Below are 25,159 nucleotides of genomic sequence, written 5' to 3'. Positions count from 1 at the left end.
ATCATTTCTACTCCACACACACAAGTTAGGTACTCCCATAGTGCAACAGCTTTATTGGAATTGCAACACGCGACAAGTCTTATTGTTATAAATTTGATGGAGTTGAAAAATACATTATTTAAAGAGCTGGTGCAGTGCAAAACCAAAACTTATAACACAGAGTAACACACATTTGTTATTAATTCACTGCTGTATTAAACTGGAAAATTATTAGTAAAATATTTATTCCAAAAACTGAAAAAAGATGATGAAAACATGAAACCAATTCATAAATAAATGTAATATAAGAAAAAATATATAAAGTAAATATGTTTGTTTTTTTAAAGGCAATACATAAAAAGACATGTTTAATGTTTTGAAAACCCTTTTAGGGGGAGGCAGAACAGTTCAAGCTGGACAGTGGCAAAGTTACACAATAGATAAATTATACAAATTTACAACTGTTCAAAAAAGGTATCTGGTCACAAAAATAAAGAAAACCGTGTTAAAAGTAACAGTAATGTACTTCTATCTTGTAGTTAAATGTAAAAGATTAACCTGCAATGGAATAATTTTGCTTTAAAAGGTACAGCTGACGTGGTACGTACCTTCTGCTCTGTAAGTAAGCAGGTGCCACATGATGTTTCAGTATTAAACTGCTGCACATGTCACCAGTCACATCTCTGAACTATCCATCTCTCCAACGAAGAGAATAACAGCACAAATAAACATGGGGCGAGCAGGACAGTATGTTGCCATTAATAAACATGAAAGATGTGCTTTTTTTAATCCTTCAAAAGAGCAGTTTTCCCACATCATGGAAGGAGTCATGCTACTCATTGTTTGTGCTACTCCGGATTGGTGAGCAAATACATCTGCAGACACTGAATCTTATCTGCAGTGCTGTGTTCATCAGAGTGCTCGTCACACTTCAAGTAAGTTGACTTCAAGTTGGAGTATCTTTCTTCACACATGTCAAAACAAAAATACCTACAAACCCTTCCCTAACAGCAAGAAAAAAAAACTACTTTGTTAATAGCTACTTTAATAAACATTGTGTAAAATATATTTGTAGATCCACAAGGATTCACAGACCACCATCTGATGGAATGTATATGACTGGAATGGAGGTCTGTGGATTTGGGGGGGAGTGGCTGGACGGGACCAAACGGTGTCTGGATGCTGCTGCCGCCTACAAGGATGTTGTGATCTTCTTCACCTTGTCTATTTCCTGCAGAGAAAAAAGCAAACAAACATGTTATCTGAAATAGATAAATAATGATAAGATAATAAGACACACACACACACACACACACACACACACACACACACACACACACACACACACACACACACACACACACACACACACACACACACACACACACACACACACACACACACACACACACACACACACACACACACACACACACACACACACACACACACACACACACACACACACACACACACTTTTATCCAGACAAATAATCTGTTACACAGTATATACAATCCAAATATATATTTTTGTGAAAATCTTTTTTGTTTTTACATATTGCTGAGTCCACTAATTCTCTGGAGATTTACAGGAGTGTTGACTTGTTTGCAGGCACACCCAGTTTCCCACTTGCAGCTGTGATAATTATCTGTGTTGGCCAGCTGACGCCAGACTCCGAACATCTGTGAGCTCTCTCTTGTTTTTACAAGGCATAATGAGGGCTGTTAATGTAAACACGGTGACTAGATGATCATCCATTTAAGTCTTTTTCAGTTGAGGAAAAGCAGTTTACATTTCTGTTTACAGCTTATAGATCACAAACCGCAGCAGTTGTGCAACACCTTTCTTCCGTTTCTCGTTTGATCCAAATAGCGTCTGTTTTCTAATATTCTGCCTCAAGATGAAGCTTCCTCAGCCTTCCTACTCGAATTTATCATATTTATTGATTATCGAATTTATTCTCAAAATTGTGCTTCTCATGTTTAGTACATGGCCATAAAGTAGCTCACTAATTAATCTCACATCAGTTATGCGTGTTGATTGAAAGCACCATCACTGACTGACAAAAAGCGTGCTGACAAAGTGGTACACCTAAATGTCCTCAGATAAAAAAAATATATATAAAAAAAAGACCTGCATCCCCACTGGTTGTAAACCCAGGTAGAAAATATGAATCTAAAGAAAGAGGGGAGGAAACGCTACCTGTTATACCAAAGTGTATATTCAAATGTAGAGTTACTTGGCCCCTGGTATAATAAATATGACATATATAATGCACTAACTTGTTACATAGTCCTCATTGAACTTTACTTAAAAAAACAGACACACAAACTTGGATAAGCAAATATTTTGAAGTATGTTTTTGAGAAATTCTCAAGTGGTTCATTTGAATTTGTAACAGAACAATGATCTGCCGAAAGACGCGTATCTTTTTGAAAAATGCAAACCGACCAACTAATCTACAGAGCTGTTGACACTCCAGCTCTTGACTTTGGAAAAAGGAAAAAAAAAAGAAGGAAAATATTAATCTTTTAAAGTGTTCTTAAGCTGAACTATTATTGAACATTTTCTATTTGGAGGAGATAATTTTTTTTTTTATTATTTCTTTTTTTTCCCAAAGTTACATAAAGTCACACTGACTGAATCTTGATTATGTATACATTTGTACTCATATTCAAAGCCTTTAAAGTGTTCCTTTATGGCAAACTTAATTCTTAATGTGTCACACATCATGTAATGATGAAGGAGTGCTCTGCAAGCGTAACTCACCCCATGAAGACTTTGTTTTAACTTCCCATAAGCTTCCTCCAAATTATCATTGACAATTATGGTATCGAATACACCAGGTTTTTGACCTAGAGGAAGATATAATTATATACCAGGTCATGTTTTAAACATCTGTGGAACTGTTTTGGAAAACAAAGATACTTACTGAACTCGATCTCCACCTTGGCAGTACCTAAACGCTTCAGGAGGCTCTCCTCCGACTCCGTCTTTCTGTCTCTCAAACGTTTTTCCTGAAGTGGTGAAACCACAGATGGTATTAGGAAGCAATCACAGATTTAGTTTCTTAAGAGGAACTTGGAAACATACAGACAAATATTGAGTCTCTGGACGCAAACTAAACATTTCCATTATGCTCACCAGGACTTCCATCGACGGTGGCTGGATGGAGATGTAGATGGGATTGAGGTCGGTCCTTTTGATGTTTTTTACACCCTGCATGTCAATGTCAAGTATGCATATGAGGTTCTTGGCCTGGACGGCCTGCACTGCAGCTTTACTCGTCCCGTACAGGTTCCCAGAGAACTCTGCATTCTCTATGAACTCGCCGTTGTCAATGGCCGCCTGCATCGCCTCTCGAGTCACATAATGGTAATCTGACGCCCAGGAGAAATAAAAAGCAAACACTAGATGTTAAGAAAATGCAAACTGTTGACTTTGAATGCAGTGTGACCATGAAGGACGAGGTGCAGGATGTACCTCTGCCGTTCTCTTCTCCAGGTCGAGGTTTTCTTGTTGTATCTAAAAAGGTGACAAGACATTTATTTTATAGTTACAACACTCACTCACTGACAGAAAATATTTCATTGTGATAAATTTCACTCAAAAGATAAATAATATTGTCCTAAAGAAATAAAGAAAAAAAAATACAGCTTTATACTTTCAAAAATCCCAAAAATAAATGATGAATACGCCACTCTCCCAACTAAAACACAGGGTCAAAGTTTTATTAATGAAGATTCAGCCTGAGACACTCACGGGACACGCTGAAGCCAAAGACACTGTCGAACTCTTTCATGAGCCTCTTCAGCAGGGTACTTTTTCCTGCCCCTGATGGGCCACTGAGCACCACAGGCCTGGGTCCAGCCATAGCTGAAACATAGGCAGAGAAAAGAAAACTGCACCTTATTATAGGAAACCAGTGGGTGGGGAAGGAGAGAACAACATATCACCACTATAGAATCCTGCACGAGTCATTATGAAACCAAAATTAGTTCAGGCAGAAAAGCAATCAAGGCTTGGGTGAGACACAGTTGATTTATAACACTGTTCCGGGTATATAAATGTTTCCCAGGCAAGCCATGACTAAATCATAAAGGCAGCACTTCATCTTGATCAAGAGAGTCTCAAGAGCAAAGACAGTTGCCTGGTTAGCGAGGAACAACATATCCCTCAATAACTAGAGTCTGATGCTGCATGTGGTGGAAAACAAACACAGAATTACAGAGGCAAAACCTGCTTTTGATAAAAATACACATTCAAGTACACAAGTTAAAATGCCTTAGAGCTAAACTATGAGGTCATCTAATACCTGAAAATCTTCTTCAAACCAATTTTTTCTATCCTGTGACTACCACGATTTATGTTAAGCTGCTCAGGTAAAGACTAAAGTTAGAGCTGTGGTCTCCTCCTTACCTTTCCTCAAAACCCACAGGGCTCAAGTAAACGAAGAAATCAGGCAAACAGGGAGGACCTGATTGTTTGCCAGGAAACTGTATGCAGGTGGGTGGAGAGAGTGAGAGGGCAGGGCTAGAACTCTGCACTCCAGTCTCTGGGTTTATTCTGGGACAGAGGCAGTAGAAAACCAGCCTTTTCAGTACTATATAGATATTTTAAATAAATATATAAAATCCTCATCACTGTTGGTTGGAGCTCTATAACTACCTCAGGTGTCAGATGTGCTAGCAGTTAGTCCGTAATTACAAAAGAAGCCAACAAATGAGAATCAAACAATTAAAAACAAATATATTTGAGTGGAGATTATTTTTCTTTTGTTTCCAGGTAACAGGTTGTGCAGGTACAAGTGCCAACAGTCATTGTTCCTTGACCTTTGAATGGCTCGCATAGGAGAAGACGAATTAAAGGTGCCGTCTATGTGTCTTCACTGAAGGGTTTTGAAGTCAAAGAGGAGATCTACAGGTATTGATTAAACTTCTGATGACTGCCTTTTATTTTCACAAAATGAAGAATGATAATTCTTCATTTTACAAGAACAATTTGCAATGAAAACAATAAGAGTTTAATGTAAGATCTTTATTTTGTTTCATCTGTTTATTTAAAATTATAACCAACTGTCTACCTGTTTTAAGAGAGCAAACAGAAGAGTAAAAATGCATGATACCAAGGCTAAAAACAGGCAGTAGAAAAAAAACATCATACTTTTCCTTCTACATTCCCAGTGAACAATAATTTCCTTTAATTCATTGATTCATTCAAGGCATGTCAAAGTCATTGTATGGAGCATAACAATGTTATCAATCTATGTATGTATATATATATATATATATATATATATATATACATACATACATACAAAGTACATTTTGAACATATAGATCTCCTTGTAGATAAATCTATGAATCTGTTTCATATGAATGTACACAAAATAAAGAAACCTACACCCAATGTACGCACACACACACACACACACACACACACACACACACACACACACACACACACACACACACACACACACACACACACACACACACACACACACACACACACACACACACACACACACACACACACACACACACACACACACACACACACACACACACAAAACAATCAAAATCCATCTTAGGATACCAAGGACGATCAAGGAAACTTTCACAAGCTCCTTTATATTTATAATTATTTATTTATAATTTTTATTTCATATTACCATTATTTAATAGTCATATCTCCAAAACTTGCAGTCACATGATCCAACACCTACTCAAGAATCTACCTTTACTCCATAAAACAGAGCTGCATGACAGGATATGGGAGTCATGTGAAACTGAAATCAGCACGGGCTGATACTTATTGGAAGCCGCACCATGCCTAACTTTAACAATGTGACATGTGCGCAAAGCAAAATTTAAATCATATGAATACCATTAAGATTCAGAAGCAGGAAACAGCAAGTTATTAAAACAAAAACAATAAGAATGTTTTTCCTCTTAACTCTATGTCAGAATGCAACATCTTTTAATGCCAAGACATACACTTATTTAGGCATTGCCTGAACAATATAAACATATCTCTTGCTCTGGAGTTTTTTCCCCCATCTTGTATACTGAATTAATTATTCTTAATGGGAACGGTACTTGACAGTCCGTCCTTAAAATACCAGCTTAATGCTGTTTTGGACGAGACAGTATTTATTGTCAAAACAGGATAGCTGACAGTTACACCTATTTGCAAACAAGGGTTATTTTAAAGATATGAGGGCAAAAGTTAATTTTCCCCTGAACAGTATGTCTTATTTTGCATTAATTTCTTTCTCGTGACTAAAAGTGCACTTTGACTCAGGTACAAAACATAAAGTCTAAATATCCAAAAGAAAATGCTGACTTTATGTTCTGTTGATACAATTAAAACACCAGGAAGGAATATAATGCCTAAAGGCTGTTGTGATTTGTTGTAATGCAAATTGATGTTTTAGCACTTGTACGAATGAAATTACAATTTCTGGTTGTTTTTAAGAGTAAAATATATGACTCTTATAAAAATGCAGATGCCCTCAAAATGAATTTAAGTACAGCTGACTGTCGGGCAGTAAAAAACAGGAATTTCCTGGTCTACACAGGGGCGGGCTGATTTATGGTTCCGCGTTACACCGACGCAGACCGTACGGCGTAGGGTACACGGCGACGCGCGCCGTACGCCGAATGCTTTGCGTCGATTTAACGCGGAACCATAAACCAGGCTTAACAGGCTTTAGTAGCAATAACATCAACGCCTCCAGGAATGAATGAGCAAACATGTCAATCAAAAAGAGGGGAGGCGTGAAAGATACAGATCCTCGTTCTTACCTGAGAATAGCCTGGAACAATACCTCATGTACATCGGAGGATAGGTTAATCCGCACCTCTCTTGGAGCGTCTCGGGAGGTTTTTGCGTGTCTTTGCTCTGAGAGCCATTAGAACCTGCGCTGCCTACGTCATCACTGCGGGCCAAAACAGCGCCGCGTGTCCTGCGCTCCCGACAAAGAGCAGAAACGCTAAGTTTATTATCATTAACCAACGCAGATATTACACAAATGACAGTGTTTTATCAACTATGTTAATTTTTTTTCCGAGCCACAGCGGTTACAGTTTACCTGTTATACATACACATTGTAGTGCGAGCTGCTTAAATACAATGTAACTGCAGCATAGCTTTTGCTTTGTCCAAGCATACGGAATAAATGTTGTTTCTGTTAATAAAAGTCAGAATTGGCGTCAGCAATCCATAGTAAATACCGCGTTCCATTTGTCCTCGGAAGTGGGGATTTCCCAGTTCCCAGTCGGAATTTTCAACTGGAACGCCCCTCGAAGTGGGATTTCCCACTGGGAAAGTGGGAGAGTCTTCACCACCCCCGAGTTACCATTCCAAGATGGCTGCCCCGGTTGTAAACAGTAGAAGAGAGCTCTGTAAAAATTCGTAGCACTTCATTCTAGTTTTGGTCACACTAAATCAGTCGTATACAAGTATTGTTCGGCATATATATGCTGCTATAGTGTAATTTCCATTTTTCATGTGGTATATGCGAACTACAAACTTGTTTACCGACTTTGTAACTGGAACGCTGATAACTCGGCTGTGACGTCATTCTCAGTTCCGAGTTCCGACTTCCGAGGTAAACGGAACGCAGCATAAGTGAATTGTACAAGTAGCGGGTGAACTTCCTGCTAAAGGCCGGGGCAGAACCTCGTGGCTAAAACGCTTAGCGGATTTTCTTTTATTTCTCCTCTAAACAACTACTGAACGAGCCAGAAATGTTTGGATCCTCGAGGTCTGGGGGTCTGAGGGGCGGCCAGGACCAATTCAGCTGGGATGAGGTGAAGGTCGATAAACACAGAGAGAATTATCTCGGTAAGTTGAACAAACGCGTGAGTGCACCATCGGGGCTAAAGGCTGATTCATGGTTCCGCGTTACACCGACAACGACACCTACGGCGTAGGGTACGCGGCGACGCACACTCTACAGCGTAGGCTCTGCGTGGATTTAACGCGGAACCATAAATCAGGCTTAAGCAGCAGCGGGATAGTTGGTGATAATCTCTCGCTTGAGTCTTAAATCCAGCTGTTTCATACCTTTGGTTGGGGAGTCCCTCATCACACGGAATCTGGCCGGTTTAGTGGCTGAACTCGTTAGTCTCGTCCTGTACTAGTGCAGCAGGTTCAGGTTGACGCCACGCTGCTCCACGTCTGTCCGTCTGTCTGTCCTGCCAGTAACCAAACAAGGCAAGGCTGCTTCATTTGTGCTGCACACTTCAACACAAGCTGCTTTAAAGTGCTTTACATCAACATTAAAAGCGGCGAGACACAATTAAACAGTAAATAACAAATACAATGAAAAGAAAAGAGGTAAAATAATAAAAAAGCACAAGTTGTTAAAAAGTAAGGGCAGTAGAGTACGGCAGGTAAGTGTCTAATTTAGGGCAAGGCAAGTTTATTTGTTCACAATTCAACACAAGGTGATTCAAAGTACTTTACACCAACATTAAAAGAAGCGAGACACAATTAAACAGTAAATAACAAATTAAATTAAGTAAAAATGATAAGAAAAGAGGTAAAATAATAACAAGCCAAGTTGTTAAAAAGTAAGGGCAGTAGAGTACAGCAGGTAAGTATTTAATTTAACGCAAGGCAAGTTTATTTGTATAGCACAATTCAACAAAAGATAATTCAAAGTAGGGCTGGGGATCGATTCATATCAAGAATCGATTCGATTCAGAATCGATTCGATTCAGAATCGATTATCACACTTTGATTCGATCCGATTTGATTCCGATATTGATTGGGTTAGTGTTATTAAAACTGTTTTTTGAGCTGTTGCATGAATTATATCACTGTAGTTCTGCAACATATTAATACTAGTATTATATTGAGATTCAACAGCAAGTATTGCAGCTAATGATGCTGTAAGGACCAATCAGCTCCCAGAATGCTGATAGAACTGCTTTCAGAAACATCGTGGAGTAGAATTATCAATTTATCCCATTTCCCATTGATGACAATTTGGTTTTTAGCATTTTATGCAAATGTAGCCCCAAGACAGTATATAAAGCAAAGAAATATAGACAATTTATGCAATTATAACTGAAAACTTTAATGTTTTCATACTTTTAAACATATCTAAAAGACAAAAACATGGCACTAGTTATTCTCGTGTCCAACAAAACAATCCTTCTTTGGGCATAAACAAAAAAATACCAAAAGTTGTAATGATGGGAAAAAAATAAAATAAAAAAAAATCGATCTTTAGACATATGACATAGACAATTCAAAGTGCTTTACATAAACATTAAAAGTGGCAAGACATAATTATAAAAAATGATAAGAAAATAGGTAAAATAATAAAAAGCCAAGTTGTTAAAAATTAAGGGCAGTAGAGTACAGCAGGTAAGTATTTAATTTAACGCAAGGCAGGTTTATTTGTATAGCACAATTCAACAAAAGGTAATTCAAAGTGCTTCACATAAACATTAAAAGCGTCAAGACACAGTTAAACAGTAAATGACAAATCAAATGAAATAAAATGATAAGAAAAGAGGTCAAATAATACACTTGTTACTGTCTGGATGGCAGCTGCTTAAATAGTTTGTAATAATTTTGCCTTCACAAATGAGCAGATTAGTTGTCCTATGAGCACTGTTGCACCATCAATGAACCACATACTGTGATTTAGTTTTTCAAATGTGCTGATAACACACAACCCATTTAGCTTGAAGGATGCAGCATCTATGATTTCCAAGGATTCAAATTTTCCGTTGATTGGGTAGTTTTCCATTTTTCCATAGTCTATTTTGAATCAATACAACTCCAATGAAACTAAACATTTCTAGATCAGATAATTTCTTGTGAAAGACTTATCCTGGGATTTTATTGACATATGAGTAACTACCCTGAAGTTTATATTTGTGGGATTATACATCAATCGTCTGCTTCTACTGTGCAATTTTTATAAAACATTTGAAGTGCTGAGATTTTACTCTAAGCGTCACCTTAGATAATGTAGATCTTAGATAATTTCTGATGTACTACCTATTTGTATGATAGATCATCTACAGACATGTATTACATACGATCATCTCTGGTGTGTGCAGTGAATATTGTCGGCATTTACACATTTTCAAGGCAAGGCACGTTTATTTGTACAGCACAATTCAACACAAGGTAATTCAAAGTGCCTTACATCAATATTAAAGCAGCAAGACACAATTAAACAGTAAGTAACAAATAAAATGATAAGAAAATAGGTGCAATAACAATAATAGCAGTAATTATAATAACTATCACATGCTGTAACAAAGCACCTTCCAGCAACAATCATGTCTGCCTCATTCTGCTGCACCTTTCACTTTAAAAAAAAAATTGTACATATGTTATTTTATTTAGAGCCGTAACTTTTCTACCTCATACTGCTGCACCTTTCAGTTCTCTAATTGTATATATGTTAATAAGTGCCTAAATTTGTTTATTTACTACATTTGTTTATTTACAGGTAAGTATTTAATTTAGGAGTACGCTTCAGTAAACAGTAATGTTTTTATCCTGATTTAAAGGATCTACAGTTGGAGCAGACCTCAGGTCTACAGGAAGTTGTTTCCACCGGTGAGGAGCAGAATAACTGAACGCTGCCTCACCTTGCTTGGTTCTGGTTCTTGGGAACAAAACAAACCAGATCCAGATGAACCTCAGGGGTCTGGGAGCTTCATAGGAACTAACAGATCAACCATGTATTTTGGTCCAAGACCATTCAGGTCTTTGTAGACCAGCAGTAAGATTTTAAACTCTATCCTTTGACTCACTGGAAGCCAGTGTAGTGATTTCATTACCGGTGTAATGTGGTCCAGTTTCCTGGTGTTTGTAAGGAAGCTGGACCACAAGGGCTACGTAGCAGCCAGCACAGATGCGACATAAAAGGATAACAAAAGTAACCTTACACGACTTATTTGGTGTGTTTTATTTAGCCAACTGGCCTTACTTCCTCAAATATCGTGGATGAAATAGTACAACAGACGATCAGCTGTAGTCAATACACCTGACTACCAGTTACAACATTAAAAATTTAACATTTGAACTTCAAGTGACGCTGAGGAGATGGTGCTACTTATTTTTTTTAAATGTTAAATACTATTACAAATTTGTTTCTTCACGCACGTTACACCAAAATGATGATGATGATGATAAGTTGATATGCAAATGGGGTTTTTCAAGTTTAGTATGCATTAAAGACCACGTCATCATAGAGGTACAGATTTTAGTTCATTCATCAGCATTGCTGAAAGATTGTGTTAAAACACTACAAGAATAGAGGAATTTTATGTTAAAACAGTGCAAATGGTGATTACTTGAATTGAATAACTATTACTTTGCACAATTTTCCCCAGTGAAAATGTGGAAGTTGGATTAAGTTGGCCTCAAAACTTTTGTCATTGTTAAAGATCTATAAATCAGATAAACATTAATCAGTTAAAACAATGCTTTCACAATATTTCATAATAAAATGTGATTTCCTGCAGCATATCTCTGGAAAGAATTCACAATAAAGATAAGAATAAAAACTGTAAAGTGAATAAATTGCATACATTTCCGATACTCAAATGTGGTAAAATAAGCACTTGATTATTTTTTTTTTCATTTTATTTACATGATCTGGAAATGAAATTTGACAATTGTTTTTGATGTAGACATATTCATTTTATTTAGTCTCAATTTATTTACTTATTTTATTTGAATGTAGGACATGTTTGCATCTTGGACAGCATTACTTAATAAATACAAGTGTTGTTAAACCCTGCATGTCTTGATATTCCTCTACAGCTGTAAAGGAGTTCAGCGGTTTGTCTCAGACAGGATTTCCATCAGTAGTGTGTCTGCCGTCTAACATGTGAAGCATCTCTTCCTATGTGCTACTTCCAGGGAATTCCTTGATGGCACCGGTTGGACGATGGCAGAAAGGCAAAGATCTGACCTGGTATGCAAAAGACAAAAAAGGCGGCAAGAGTTTGTCCAAGGAGGAGGAAATTGCAGCTGTGAAGGCAGCAGAGCACGAGGCACTGATGGCTGCCCTGTACGTAGGAATTCACATACATTAATTTTCATGAATTTTGACTGTTTAAGTTTATGGAATAAAATAATAAAGTTGTCTTGTCTATCCTCCAATTTAGAGGGCACAAGAATATAAAGAGACAACCAACTGGCCTTACGAAAGAGGTATGTAGCGTTTGGATAGATATTGAGAAAAAAAATACAGCAGATGAAGAAGTTGAATGATTTAGATTAAGTTCAACTTTTACAGGACCTTGTAGACGTTTGCAGACGGGACGAGGCTGATGGGGAGGAAAGGAATGTGGATCGCATATCTGGCTTGGGAAGCTCCAGGTGATTATTTTTTTAATCATTTTTTATAAAACCATTGTATTCAGAATGCTCTCAGCTTTTGTGCATAACAGCCAACAACAGCAAATATTTTCAAAACAGAAATGATGAAGCCAGAACATGTAAAAATGATCCTGTACTGTAAATGAAGGCAACTCATACACAAGAATATACAGACATCTCCATGAAATATCCCAGTCACAACCTGCAACATGTTAACGTTGACTTGTTTAGATTCATTCACTTACAAAAGGTTATAAAAGATAATCTCAAGTACTTCTGAATGCTGTCTAATGATTTCTAGTAATCTTGTAGCACCTACACATGTCTGTGTCCTGACTACATGACCACTGTGTTGATTGTATGTAACATTTTGTTACTGCAGTGTGACTAGATCTGAGCTGGTGGCATGTATGTATCACTTACAACATGGAACAAGTGGGAACTGCTGCTGTCAACGACAGACGCACACAAAGGAGTGTGGCTTTCATTTTGCTTGGGATTGGTTGTTCAGAGAAACCTGAATATTCTGGTCTCTGTTTGAGTAGAATAAATGTATTTTGACCAAACATTTCTGATCCTCCCTCATAGTCTCGGGTGCAGTGTTGCCACCCTTATGTTGATCAGATCAGCCTAAACAGACCATTAAAACAGTCGTATTAACTTAAAATCTGTTCATGTTATACATTTCCACAGACTCAAATGAAAACCTTTTCTATAGTCAAAATGAAGCAGTAATTACAACTGCTCCCTTTCTTCACCACACGTTAAACACAGGGCAGCTTGCTTGTTGGCTTGATAGGAATTTGTATGGCAGTGTATTATCATAAGACTGTAATAAAGACTTAGTTTGATGCAGCTTCTCTCAGAAGCAGCAGTGGTAGTGGAGAGGTTATAATTAGGTGGAGTCAAACTCTTGTTTTTTGAGTGGATAAATAAGCTGAACATACATAGGTGTCACACAAATTGTTTAATGGATTTAAACATGTAGAAAAGTGATGTTTTCAACCTCTTGCAGCTACTGTTATGTCCTACACAACTACTAATCTGTTCATGATAACCAGTCCACATGACGGTTGTGACGTGAACTACAAGTCTTCATGATTGTAAATGTGTGTTTATGTTGAATGTTTCTCTCTTAAGTGTAGGGTCGCGGAAAATGGTGCTGTCCCAACAAGAAAAGGAGGCGGCTAAAATAGGCCTCTCAGTTTTTACAGTAAGCTTAATTTCTTTTTACTTATCACGGTCCAATTTTAAAAATCTACTCATAGAACATGTCTACACTTCATGATTATTTGCAAGTTTATTTTGTGCAAAAAGTTTAAGATTTACTTTCTGTGCAGCACCACAAGACCGAGGGTCGGCCAGTAACGTCCTCAACAACATCTGAGACTGTCGTAAAAGAGGAAACGGAACAAAAGTGAGAGTGCCAACTTTTACGTATGATGTTTTGGGCCATAAAAAATATACTTTTAAGCAAACTTGACAAAATTTGCCCCAGTATCTGCTTCGGTTCGGTAACAAATATTTATAACTTTTTTTTCATCTTGGTAGGAATGAATGCAAGAAGAAAAAGAAAGAAAAGAAGAACAAAAAGGAGAAAAAGAAGAAGGAAAAAAAGAAGAAAAGGCAAAGAAGAGATTCTTCCTCCTCAGACTCGGATGATGGAAAGAGGTTGGTTCAGTTATTTTGTTAAAATATTTTAACCTTATATCATCAGATGTTTGTGAATCAATGGACTGAAAATCTTCCAAAGGTCCTAGTAAAAACTCTATTTGTTTATATGAACCTTTATTTGTTAAAAACCCACTTTAGTTCCTGTTTTAAGTCTGAAAATATTTGGTATATTTTAGGTTCGGTTTTCACTGAAACACGATGAAGTGACTGCTATGTGATGAATGTGGACTTAAAATGCAGAATTGTTAAAAAATGGTTCTGTCATATATAATTTTATGCAACAATTTAGGTATTACAGCCCTTTCATATCCAGAACTTTCTTTTTTAAGGCAGTAGACTTCAAAATTATATAGACATGCGTTTAATCGTTTTCATCAATAAAACAGATGTGATATCTGCCGTCGATTCCAGCTGGAGGGTTTTTGTTTGTAAGCTGTTGCTGTGGAGCCACAATAAAAAAAAAGTGACTGAAACATTATCTTTAAGGTGCAAAAGTAAAACAAATTAGTCAGAGTTGCCAGGAACATTAGCAGTTGCTAAACTAACTAATTTGTGCATTTGAAACACACTAAGAAGCATAAAAACAAATGTATGGAAATTCCATGGTTAAGAAAACCTCATTTACAGAGTATGTTATAATGAGGAATGTTTTCCTAGAATTATTTTATACAAAACATGAAGGCAGTGTGGTGGTATGGACAAGTGACTTCAAGTAGCACTTGGTCTCTAATGTTTATTAACTATATAACAAGAGCAGTCAAATGAAATCTTAATTGACCGAGACTTGCTGTCTAAGATTCAGTCAGATGCAGAAGCGTGACAGGACAGAAGAACCTAATGGTACTGATGGAGACTGACTTAAAATATACTGGAAAAGAAACTGAGGAGATAAAGAAATAATTTGTATTAGAGGATGAACATTTTGCAGTGTTCAAGTCAGTCATTTGACCTCAAACTAGTTGAGCTGCATTTCACCTGAGGATAAAGTAAAGGCAAAAAAATAAAGAAAACAAATAGGCGCTTTAAAAGGCTGGCAAAGCATCGCAATCGGTAAAGTATTTTTTGATGTCTATGGGTTCAAAGCTTGAAATGAAATTACAAATAGTGTAACTGTATTCCCGACTTGACACAATGGTCATATTTTCACAGCAGCTCTGCAGCACTTCAGCTGGGAAACCTGGAAATTGCTGCTAAGCAATATTTAAACACTAGAGGGCGCTGAGACACTGTCCTACACGCAGCGTCCTGAAAAAATAACCTTATAATTTCGGTGTTAATGTATCAAGTGTAAGATATCAGGGTGGGGTACAATATTGAAACAAAGTTGTCCACGCCACAACCAGTTACTTCACATATTCACACCTGCCTTTTTGGATTTTCTGGGGATATCACCATGAAACCTTTGGCAGCTGCTTATTCCCCTGCTTCATCATTTCTTATCAGAGCCCCACCGCACCCCAACTCATTGAGTGTTTGTTTCCTTTTCATTTTCAGACACAAAAAGGACCACCATCATCATAATCCATCATACCATAGTCAGAGTGGAGCCAGACCCCATGACAGCCATTCAAGGGGGGGAGCAAAGGCCGAGCGACAGGCTTCCCACCCCCATCATCGACACAGGCGGCATGACACAGACTCCTCTGATGGGGGGTCTCCTGCTCGCAGTAACCCTGCCATCCACAAGAAGGCCCCTGCTGGTGCCACACAAAGCCACAGGCGGCGCCACGACACAGACTCGGACGACTAATGTCCTGCCACCCCCCCCTCCCACACATTCAGAGATGCATAATATGGACAGAGCATGCTACAGCAGCTTGACTGGCCCTGGGGCCCTCTTGTATCCCCGATAGTCAAGTAGACCATGGATGGAGACCAGTCAGTGTGACAGGTTTTAGTTGAGACACTCAATAAGTTGGTCCTATTATGGTAACACTGGTGTCTGTATATTGTTTAATCATGGGTGGTGTGTAGCTTTTATTCCTATAAATTGTATTTGAATAAATCTACAAATGTCTTAATTTGCTTTGTGACAACGTGTGGATATTTTGTTTTCTAATAAAGAAGCTAAAATGGTGTGACAAATTAAATATTCTGAAGAGACTTTGGATTAATCTTAAACTAATCAAGACCTTTTTATGATTGGTAAAGACCATTTTTACACCACTGCTTATGCCGTGTGGAAGAATTAGTTTTTCTTCGTTTTCCGGAAATGATGTCTTAACTGATGCATGTTTTATATAAAGGTTGCTTTATTCCTTTTTCTATCTTTAAAAAAAAAACAATCTAAAAAAGATATTTGATACGTTTTGTTCCTTCTTTGTACGTCTCCTCCACAGCTCCAGACATCATCTTTCCTCATTCTTCTTAATCCTTCATCATTCTATGTTCAGCTCTGCCTATCTGGTGCAATACCACTGGAATGCTCTCTGGTTGTAATAGAGTGTAGTGTTTGCAATTGCCTTGAATTGGTTTGAAAGGGGATTCTGCAGGCTGGCACCTGGGGGGTACACTAAAAAAGAGCAAGGCATTCATAAAGGGGAGTGCGAAAAACCAGACTGGTTCTTTTTATACGACCGAGTACCGTTAGACCGCCACACACAAGCCAAGCTGATGAAGCAGCAGGAGTGGAGGCTGAACAAAGCCACGCTGAGGGACCCAAGACCCAAACTACCTCATCCTCCCCAACTACCATATTCTCCTGCCATGTTTTATAGGCTCGACTGCATGAACCATAGCAGCCTAATCAACCTGCAAGAATGTCGTCCTAGACCGCCACCCTTACACAGAGGGAAGCAGTGTGCTTTTCACATAACTGCTTTAAGCTCAACTCTTGAGTGGTTTCGTTAGCGTAGGGCATCGTGGTTCTTCCGGGGTCATGTGACAATAGCCTCTAGACTATGGTGGCATTTCTTGGATTTGTTAAACTCTTTCTTGAAAAGAAGTCACTATTTTGTTGCTCTAAAGGAGGAATTATCAAAATCTTGGCCAATTTTTGAAATGAACTATATCCTAAAACCTAATCATCTTTCAACTTAGGATCGTCAAGACATGCATTTTTATGGTGTACTTTTTAGTACCAAAATTGTAGACTTTGACAAGTGATACATCTACAAATTGGAAGGGACAACCATTGATAAGCACTTTTAAATTCAGTTTAAAAAAAAAAAAAAAAAGTAAAGAATCAGTTCCACAAATGGTTTTTATCCAATTCATTTAATCGCAGTGTTTTTACCCCAAAACACACAAAGCTTTACACAAAAACATTAGCAAACTGAAGAAAAATCAAAACATCAAATTAAGTAAATAAGGTGTAAAATGCACCAATAACAATACCCACATCTTTTAGAATTAAATGCTGAGAAAACAGGTAATACATGCAGCTGATTTTGGCATTGCTGTCAGTCCTATTTCCCAGACTGAGTTGAAGAGCAAAAGAAAATGCCATGACCTGCTTTGCCTTTAACAAGGGCACTAAATCAGAGCTGGAAGTACTCAAAGTTTAAGTGTAGAGCTACATAAATTAGTACTCAGTGTAGTAATAGTTCCTTTGCTGTTTAATGACGTTAACACCAGTGTGTATACATGTCTTTTAAGGACATCTCACATTACTGCAAAAGCAACACATGACCAACCTGAGACCCTGAAATATAAAAGGCTTATCCAGTTCGCCACCTTCCCAACTACAACAGAGCAGGTAGGTGTGTAATCACTGCAGCATTTTTTTCCTAACATGTCTTACAATAAAAGGCTGGTATGTGTTCACAGGCAGGAGTGATGAGGAAAAAAAAAAAAAAAAAAAAAGTTGATGTCAGTGTAAATGATCAATTTCAGGGAGGTTGCATGTCATCAGTTTAAAGTTACCATAGTAGCTACCAGTAGTGCATCAGTGTATTAATTCAGTTTATTATGAGAATCCCCTCAGTGATCACTTACTACAGTACATGATCAGAAACGTTATGATTGACTTGAGGTCGTGGGACAGAAATGCGCTGGTAAATGATTTTCCTCCCTTTTAATATTATAATTATTATTATTGTTCACTGCACACATGGCTGACTGACAGCCAAGAAGAAAAGAAACAAAAGAATTTACAAGAGTGCAATAACCTACCCCCGTTACCAAACGTATTTACATTTACACAAAACAGGAAAGCAAAATAACGAGAAGTTTTACAAGAATAGACGAATCCCACCACTGACGTGTAATAAAAGCTGAGGTGAGGGTAGCTTTGAGCACAGGGTGACTCAGTTTTGCAACAACTTTGTGAAAAGTGTGAAGAGGAAGGTCAAGGATTGGTTGAAGCACAAGAAGTTTTTTTTTTTAAATGCTCTTATTAGTGATTCTTGAGCTGATTAGACAGCCAATCAAGTCCTTCATAAAGACCATCTCCTGTGGTGGCACAGGTTGCCTGGATGTACCAGTTTCTGTTACGCAAGGAGTGAAGATTCAGCTTGTCTGTGAGTTCCGCAGCATTCATTGCATTTGGAAGGTCCTGCAAATAAAGAGAAACCATTAGAAACCTGTCATATGGATACAAGGGGGTAATAGTTACGAGATCCACCTTGTTTGTAAGACTAGCACCACTTACCTGTTTGTTGGCGAACACTAATAATACAGCGTCGCGCAGTTCATCTTCTGCCAACATTCTCAAGAGCTCTTCACGGGCCTCGGCACATCGCTCTCTGTCATTGCTGTCCACAACAAAGATGAGACCTGGAGAAAAAGGAAAAGTTTTAAATGGAACTGGAAATTTGACAATAAACTAAAAGCAAGGCTGTTGAAATTTCCATAGTGACTAAACGCTCTCAAAATGTCAAATTGTAGTAAAAATTTACCCTGAGTGTTCTGGAAGTAATGGCGCCACAGCGGTCGGATTTTGTCTTGACCACCGACATCCCAAACTGTAAAACTGATGTTCTTGTACTCTACAGTCTCCACATTGAAACCTGAAGGGGGAAACAAATGACTTGTAGTTTTCGATTCTTAGTAAGAAGAGGATACTGCACATGTATAATTGTTCTTTGCAATTTCAAAACAAAGTCTAACTCACCTATTGTAGGGATGGTTGTCACAATCTCTCCAAGCTTAAGTTTGTATAAAATAGTTGTCTTTCCTGCAGCATCCAGACCCACCATCAGTATTCTCATCTCCTTCTTCCCGAACATTTTAAAGAGCCCCGCAAACATATTCCCCATGGTGGCTGGCTATTGGGAACCTACTTCTAGCAAAAAAAAGGGAGAAATACACAAAGAATGTCCCAAAAACCTGTGGAGAAACAAACAGTTGTTGGACAGTGATTAGATATGGTCACTGACTAGGAATTGGCAATATTTTACCGTTCACGATAAACCGTCAAATAAATTCCCCATGGTAAGAATTTGTCATCTCGCGGTAAAAACAATAAATTCCTGTTGGTGACGTTTTGTGTAAAGCCGGATTTATGGTTCTGCGTTAAATGCGTGCGTGAAGGAAGGAAAAAAGAAAGAAAGAAAGAAAGAAGCCTGAAAGAAAGAAAGAAAGAAAGAAAGAAAGATCAATTCAATGTAATTAAATGTAGTTTAGTAGCATTTAGTATTCTTTTAGAGCAGTGTTTTGGGGGCTCCAAAGACTGAATGTGGTGATAGATTTATAGTTACAAAGGTGGAGTTGAATTGGTATTTTTTTTTATCGTCATTTTTATCGTTATCGGGATAAATGCCAGAAATTATCGTGATACATTTTTTAGTCCATACCGCCCATCCCTATCACTGACAAACTGAGGTAAAACGATCAATAAGTACTTGTAATGAAATGATCTCTAACAAACATAGGAATGATATACAGTATCCCAAACAACTTTTGAAGAAAATGACATATAAGACTCTTAAAAAGATTTACTGCTTCAACTATTATGCAAATATTTACCCAAGGAAAATATTTTTTCTCCAGTTAGATCCAGGAAATAATTTCAATTTATGAATATAAATATATTTGAAACGTGTCAGTCACTTGGATTACATATTTCTACCTAAGAAATAGTGATAAATGTGCATATTTAAATTTCTTCCACGTTTCATGTTATATTACATAAAAACCAACACGAGTAAAAAAAGAAATGTCCCATTTGTTTGTTCGATATATTTTCTGAAAGCAAGGACGTCACATAGTTTCATGCTTAGGGATTAAACACTTTACAGTAGATATATTGAAGCCTACACCGTTCTGAGACCAGAGAGCTGATATTAACCTTTAACAACGACCTGAATCCGCTCCGCTCCTGAAACCACGTAAACAAACTCCTGCCTTAGCTCGGCAGAATTACCAGCCGGGGCTTTTCCTTTTAAAAAGGACTTACTGTCTGTTTTACATTAGTGGTATCTTTCAAGACCTTTTCCAGTCCACTACACACCTGAGCGACTGAACAATGAACCCCCGGAGAGAAGGACGGCTGGTTAACCAGGTGAGTTAGCTGCCGTTAGCTCCTGTTAGCTCCTGTTAGCTGAGTGAAGCTCACGCCGCTTCCCCTGCTATCAAACCGCACACACACAAAGTGATGTCGTTCCTAAATTACGGCTTTGTCGACGACTCTACTCCATCGGAGTGTATTGCAAGAGAAACCGCTGCATTTACTGGTGAAAGCGCCTGCACTCACTGAGGTGTTGCAGTGTCTCGTCTCCTCAAGGCGTTTCCTACTTCGGAGGAAAATGGCGACAATTTGACACGTCAGTGACTTCAGCTTCACTTCCGCCTTCACCGGCCCGGAGCCAGTCGCCCCCTGTGGTGGAGCAGGGTACTACACGCAGAGCTGGCTATTTCAATCGTCTCATTTATCTGATCTTTTTATACATTAAAACTATCACCTGCTCTTTGGTATGGAGGATTTTTTGTGCCAAAATTAAATAAATAAATACATCATTAATGAATTAAAATGGGAATGAAATATATCATTCATTAATTAAATGTGTCATTAATTAATTAAAATGGGAATTCAATATATCATTAATTAATTAGATGTGTCATTAATGAATTAAAATGGGAAATAAATATATCTTTCATTAATTAAATGTGTAATTAATTAATTAAAATGGGAATTAAATATATCATTGATTAATTAAATGTGTCATCAATTAATTAAATTCAGTTTTACATTTCATGATTCACACTGGACACAAAATCATTAATTAAATGTTTCATTAATTAATTAAATGCTGAAATAATGAATATATTTTTTTACTTAAAATGAATTGTATTTTATTTAATTAATGACATATTTAATTCTAATTTTAATTAATTAATGACACATTTAACTTGCCTGGAAAATTTGTGAATGCCGACAATATTCACTGCACACACCAGAGATGATCGTATGTAATACATGTCTGTAGATGATCTATCATACAAATGGGTAGTACATCAGAAATTATCTAAGATCTCCATTATCTAAGGTGACACTTAGAGTAAAATCTCAGCACTTAAAATATTTTATATAAATTGGACAGTAGAAGCAGACGATTGATGTATAATCCCACAAATATACACTTATGGGTAGTTACTCATATGTCAATTAAATCCCAAGATAAGTCTTTCACAAGACCATTTTTTTGGAGACTGCTGACAAAATTATCTGATCTAGAAATGTTTAGTTTCATTGGAGTTGCATTGATTCAAAATAGACTAAGGCAAAATGGAAAACTGCCCAATCAACTGAAAATTTGAATCCTATTGGAAATCATAGATGCTGCATCCTTCAGGCTAATGGGTTGTGTGTTATCAGCACATTTGAAAAACAAAATCACAGTATGTGGTGCATTGATGGTGCAACAGTGCTCATAGGACAACTAATCTGCTCATTTGTGAAGGCAAAACTATTACAAACTATTTAAGCAGCTGCCATCCAGACAGTAACAAGTGTTTCAAGAAGGACTTTACTTTCAACAAGACAAGATGAAACTACACCCTAAGTATTAACACAGCATGCTTCTGTTATATAGGGGCATCAATTTCCCTTCGGAGATTAATAAAGTATTTTGAATTGAATTGAATTATAAAATTTAACATTGTTAAATGATGAGCAGCTAAAATGGTAAATTGAACAAGAAGGATGTAAAAACTTCTCTTTTCAAACCTTGATGGCACCTAACAATCTTTTCAAACTATACCAATTAATCGCCTCAGTTACCAAATCGCTATAGATTGTTACTAGTATCCCTGTTTCAAATTTCTAAGATGTGTCATTTCTATTTTCAGTTAAATATAAGGTTTAAATGGTTTGTAAATAATTGAATTCTGTAGTATTTTTAACCATAACATTTTTAGGCTGATCATCTTCAGACGGAGAATATATGTATATATATATATATATATAGTTAGATGAATTTAAGTCAGTAACGACCACTTCCATTTCATCCACAGCTGGGACATTAAAGAAACGTTTAACCATGTTAATGTTGGGACAGCTGAATTTTAATCAGGGTCAACTATGCCTCCTAACCCCAGCAGAGGGGGCAGCAGGAGGGGAGAAGGCCGGAGGAGAACAGCAGGAGGGGAGAAGCCTGAAGGACCACACAGTGAAGGCTCATAATGCTGTCTCACTCTGCAACCATAATTTGTGGTTTTGCCCCGGTGAGTGCCAGAGAGATCGCTTTCAGCACATTTTCATGACAACTACCGTTTAACAAAAAAAAAAGAAAAAAAAGTGTGGCAATTAAATATTAGAATGATTATTTACTTTCTTGTAGTGTCTCAATTTACCAGTTCAGCAACGCCTTTTCAGTTTTAAATAAAATGTTTCATTTAAAGCTGTTGCTTATATTCAATTATTATTATATTCAACCTTAAACACATTTCTATTTGTTTCTTTTTACTTAATGAATATTGTCCACATCCAAAGTACGTTGTTCAAAATCTTATCGAAGCGAAGCACATCATCAAAACTTATACTGTGAAATGTGTCTGTTTCAGAAAACAGTCAACCAGCAGACAATCTTGGAACCAGAACATTGCTCATTAAACAGATTCACTATAAGCATAAAGAAAACTTCAACGCTTTGGTTTAACGTCACAGACTGAATAGTTTTTTTCCCCCCTGTCTGATAAATCCTTAGGTTGGGTAATATTTGGACACTGACTCAATAAGCGTTGTCTTACCGAAGTATGTTTCAGTTTATATTTCAATTGGGCTGACATTTTGATACGCCTACTTCAAATTGGATGGTAAATGTGTGTACTTTAAGTTTATAATCACTGTGTAATTGTAACCTGAATATGTTTTGGTAAACCGCAAACAGCTTCCAAAAAAATTAAAAAACCAGCAGTTAAAAAGATGGCCAAAAAAAGGAAATGCTATAGAACTGTAGTAATAGAACTGTAGAAAGCAAATCCAAGCATTTACCCACACGTCCCACTGCACCAGTATTCTGATTATCAGAAAAGAATGCATCCATATTTTCATCTTGCAGTGTGACATTTACTGCTCAAATTCAAATTTCAAACTGAAATAGCTGAGCATCTAGCGACTTTCCTCTTTAAGTTCTCACAGCCCCAGATGGACCACAAACCAATGAAAAGCAGAATAAATATGCAAACTAAACTCAAGTAAAGCAGAGAAAAAGAGCTTCAATAGTGCCCTGATCTGTCCTTTTGTTTCTTTTGTCGTAAAAAAAATATAGCGGATCCACATAAAAATAAAAAAGTGCTTTCTAAAAGGGACAGTTCAAGGTGTGGATTCTGAACAATGTCTTATATATTCATCGTAACAAACTCCTCTCTGCTCAGAATGTGAGTAAAGTCGCAGGTGCTGAGTTTCACCAACACAAATCAGTGAAACCTGGCAAACGATTATTCCCGAACGGGTGTAACTCCTGCTATACAGCTTTTCTAATCCATGTATCCCAGCTCTGAGGAAAACAAATCATTGCGGAAAAATTACACCTTCGGGCTGAAAACAATCAAGTCTGAGAACAGCAGGAGAAACACAGGGACTCTTCAGTGATATATAAAGCAGTTCTAAAGGAAAATCTTTTTAAAACCTAAGCTCTTTAACAGATACCTCTTTTATATCCGAATTTCAGCAGACAAAAGAAAACATTATCATGATGAAGTTATCATAATACGTATTTACACATACCATGTAGTGAGGTGAAAGTAATCTATAGATCCGAGATGTAATGCCACATCCACTTTACTCCACAGGTAAACCCAATGGTAATATCCACTTGAGAGACTCCTGTTCTTCCTCCTTTTCGGCTTCATATCTCACCAGATACTGACAGTTGTGATGTGTGGTCACACGAGAAGCAATAGGACAGTTTGGGGGTCTATATATCACACACACGCCCCGAAAGCGCACACACAAGCACACAAACGCAAGTAAATTTTGATGGCACCGCTGGTGTACACGCCTAACAAGTTTCTCCCACACATACACAGACGCGCACACGCACATGTACACTCTAGTTTTCTTTTTTCTTTTTTGTTTTTGTTTAAATTTTTTTTTTTTTTTTTAAAGTCCTCTCTTTATTCGTGTTAAATGTGTCTCCAGAACTCTTGGGCCCACCTGGGGTCCACAGCCTCATGGAGCCAGCTACAGTAGAACTCTGCACAACCTTGTCAAATGACATACAGCCTGACTAGGGGGGGAAAAATACACTTTAGTTACATTTCAAGGATGAAAAGATGAACTACATCATAATATGTGAGACATTATGAAAATTCTCAAGTCAGTTATGTCCAAATCAAAGTATATTTAGGGTTTGAGAATGGAAGAGGGCTGCCAAAGGGCAAAGCAGGCTTTGGAGTAGGAAGTGAGTAATGTCTCAGTAGGAGCCTGACTCCCCTCTGAGACGAGGCCTTGCGAGGATAAAAACGCTCAGTAAGGGGCTTGGGAACGCTTGTGTATGTGTGTGTGTATCCATCTGTGTGTGTGTCTATGTGTGTGCAACAGCGACATAAAGAAGGAGTGCGTGTGTGTGTGTGTGTGTGCATCTTTTCTTTTTTTCATAATAAAACATGCCATCTGCAGTTTCTCGCAGTTTTACATTAGAATTAACAATTTATTTGGGATTTTGGTTTCTATTTCAGGGTTTAGATAATCATAATAGTTGTGATAATATGAAATGGGTAACCAATAGACCACTGTGTGAATCGTACAAAGGA

At 37.5% G+C, this 25,159-nt stretch overlaps 3 protein-coding genes across 5 annotated transcripts; 1 reads left to right on the top strand and 2 right to left on the bottom strand.

Annotated features, from left to right (window-relative positions):
• Nucleotides 1-25: 25 nt before the first annotated feature.
• Nucleotides 26-6,957, bottom strand: guk1a (guanylate kinase 1a). Its single transcript, XM_061732457.1, has 7 exons — nucleotides 6,790-6,957; nucleotides 3,743-3,856; nucleotides 3,464-3,505; nucleotides 3,125-3,360; nucleotides 2,913-2,997; nucleotides 2,750-2,835; nucleotides 26-1,210 (listed from the first exon to the last, which is right to left on the bottom strand). The coding sequence occupies exons 1-7, from the start codon at nucleotides 6,821-6,823 to the stop codon at nucleotides 1,172-1,174; spliced, it is 636 nt and encodes a 211-aa protein (XP_061588441.1). The 5' UTR covers nucleotides 6,824-6,957; the 3' UTR covers nucleotides 26-1,171.
• Nucleotides 6,798-16,044, top strand: c10h1orf35 (chromosome 10 C1orf35 homolog). The gene is made up of 8 exons (XM_061732453.1): nucleotides 6,798-7,831; nucleotides 11,888-12,038; nucleotides 12,136-12,181; nucleotides 12,267-12,349; nucleotides 13,490-13,562; nucleotides 13,690-13,766; nucleotides 13,901-14,020; nucleotides 15,518-16,044. The coding sequence occupies exons 1-8, from the start codon at nucleotides 7,735-7,737 to the stop codon at nucleotides 15,771-15,773; spliced, it is 903 nt and encodes a 300-aa protein (XP_061588437.1). The 5' UTR covers nucleotides 6,798-7,734; the 3' UTR covers nucleotides 15,774-16,044.
• Nucleotides 16,045-17,223: 1,179 nt separating this feature from the next.
• On the bottom strand, nucleotides 17,224-20,737 carry arf1 (ADP-ribosylation factor 1). Of its 3 annotated transcripts, none has more exons than XM_061732460.1 (5): nucleotides 20,658-20,737; nucleotides 19,077-19,291; nucleotides 18,862-18,972; nucleotides 18,615-18,739; nucleotides 17,224-18,518 (listed from the first exon to the last, which is right to left on the bottom strand). In XM_061732460.1, exons 2-5 carry the CDS (start codon nucleotides 19,219-19,221, stop codon nucleotides 18,360-18,362), a joined length of 540 nt encoding a protein of 179 aa, XP_061588444.1. In that variant the 5' UTR covers nucleotides 19,222-19,291; nucleotides 20,658-20,737; the 3' UTR covers nucleotides 17,224-18,359. The 3 variants fall into 3 exon arrangements, with proteins under 3 accessions (XP_061588444.1, XP_061588446.1, XP_061588443.1); XM_061732462.1 differs by having other exon boundaries at nucleotides 20,636-20,714; XM_061732459.1 differs by lacking the exon at nucleotides 20,658-20,737 and adding an exon at nucleotides 20,415-20,612.
• Between the last annotated feature and the right edge of the window lie 4,422 nt (nucleotides 20,738-25,159).

The sequence above is a fragment of the Cololabis saira genome, chromosome 10 (genome assembly GCF_033807715.1).
Source record: "Cololabis saira isolate AMF1-May2022 chromosome 10, fColSai1.1, whole genome shotgun sequence".
Lineage (NCBI taxonomy): Eukaryota > Metazoa > Chordata > Actinopteri > Beloniformes > Belonidae > Cololabis > Cololabis saira.
This window is presented reverse-complemented; position numbering and strand designations above follow the sequence as displayed.

What these genes read in the sequence shown, in the direction of transcription:
- c10h1orf35 (XM_061732453.1), top strand. Translation starts at nt 7,735, where the DNA reads ATGTTTGGATCCTCGAGGTCTGGGGGTCTGAGGGGCGGCCAGGACCAA. An exon ending in GAGGCACTGATGGCTGCCCT is followed by an intron (nt 12,039 to 12,135) that starts GTACGTAGGAAT and finishes CCTCCAATTTAG; the next exon opens with AGGGCACAAGAATATAAAGA. An exon ending in CAACTGGCCTTACGAAAGAG is followed by an intron (nt 12,182 to 12,266) that starts GTATGTAGCGTT and finishes CAACTTTTACAG; the next exon opens with GACCTTGTAGACGTTTGCAG.
- guk1a (XM_061732457.1), bottom strand. Translation starts at nt 6,823, where the DNA reads ATGTACATGAGGTATTGTTCCAGGCTATTCTCAG. An exon ending in CTTTGGCTTCAGCGTGTCCC is followed by an intron (nt 3,506 to 3,742) that starts GTGAGTGTCTCA and finishes TCACCTTTTTAG; the next exon opens with ATACAACAAGAAAACCTCGA. An exon ending in CACCGTCGATGGAAGTCCTG is followed by an intron (nt 2,998 to 3,124) that starts GTGAGCATAATG and finishes TCACCACTTCAG; the next exon opens with GAAAAACGTTTGAGAGACAG.
- arf1 (XM_061732460.1), bottom strand. Translation starts at nt 19,221, where the DNA reads ATGGGGAATATGTTTGCGGGGCTCTTTAAAATGTTCGGGAAGAAGGAG. An exon ending in TTACTTCCAGAACACTCAGG is followed by an intron (nt 18,740 to 18,861) that starts GTAAATTTTTAC and finishes CTTTTTCTCCAG; the next exon opens with GTCTCATCTTTGTTGTGGAC. An exon ending in TAGTGTTCGCCAACAAACAG is followed by an intron (nt 18,519 to 18,614) that starts GTAAGTGGTGCT and finishes CTTTATTTGCAG; the next exon opens with GACCTTCCAAATGCAATGAA.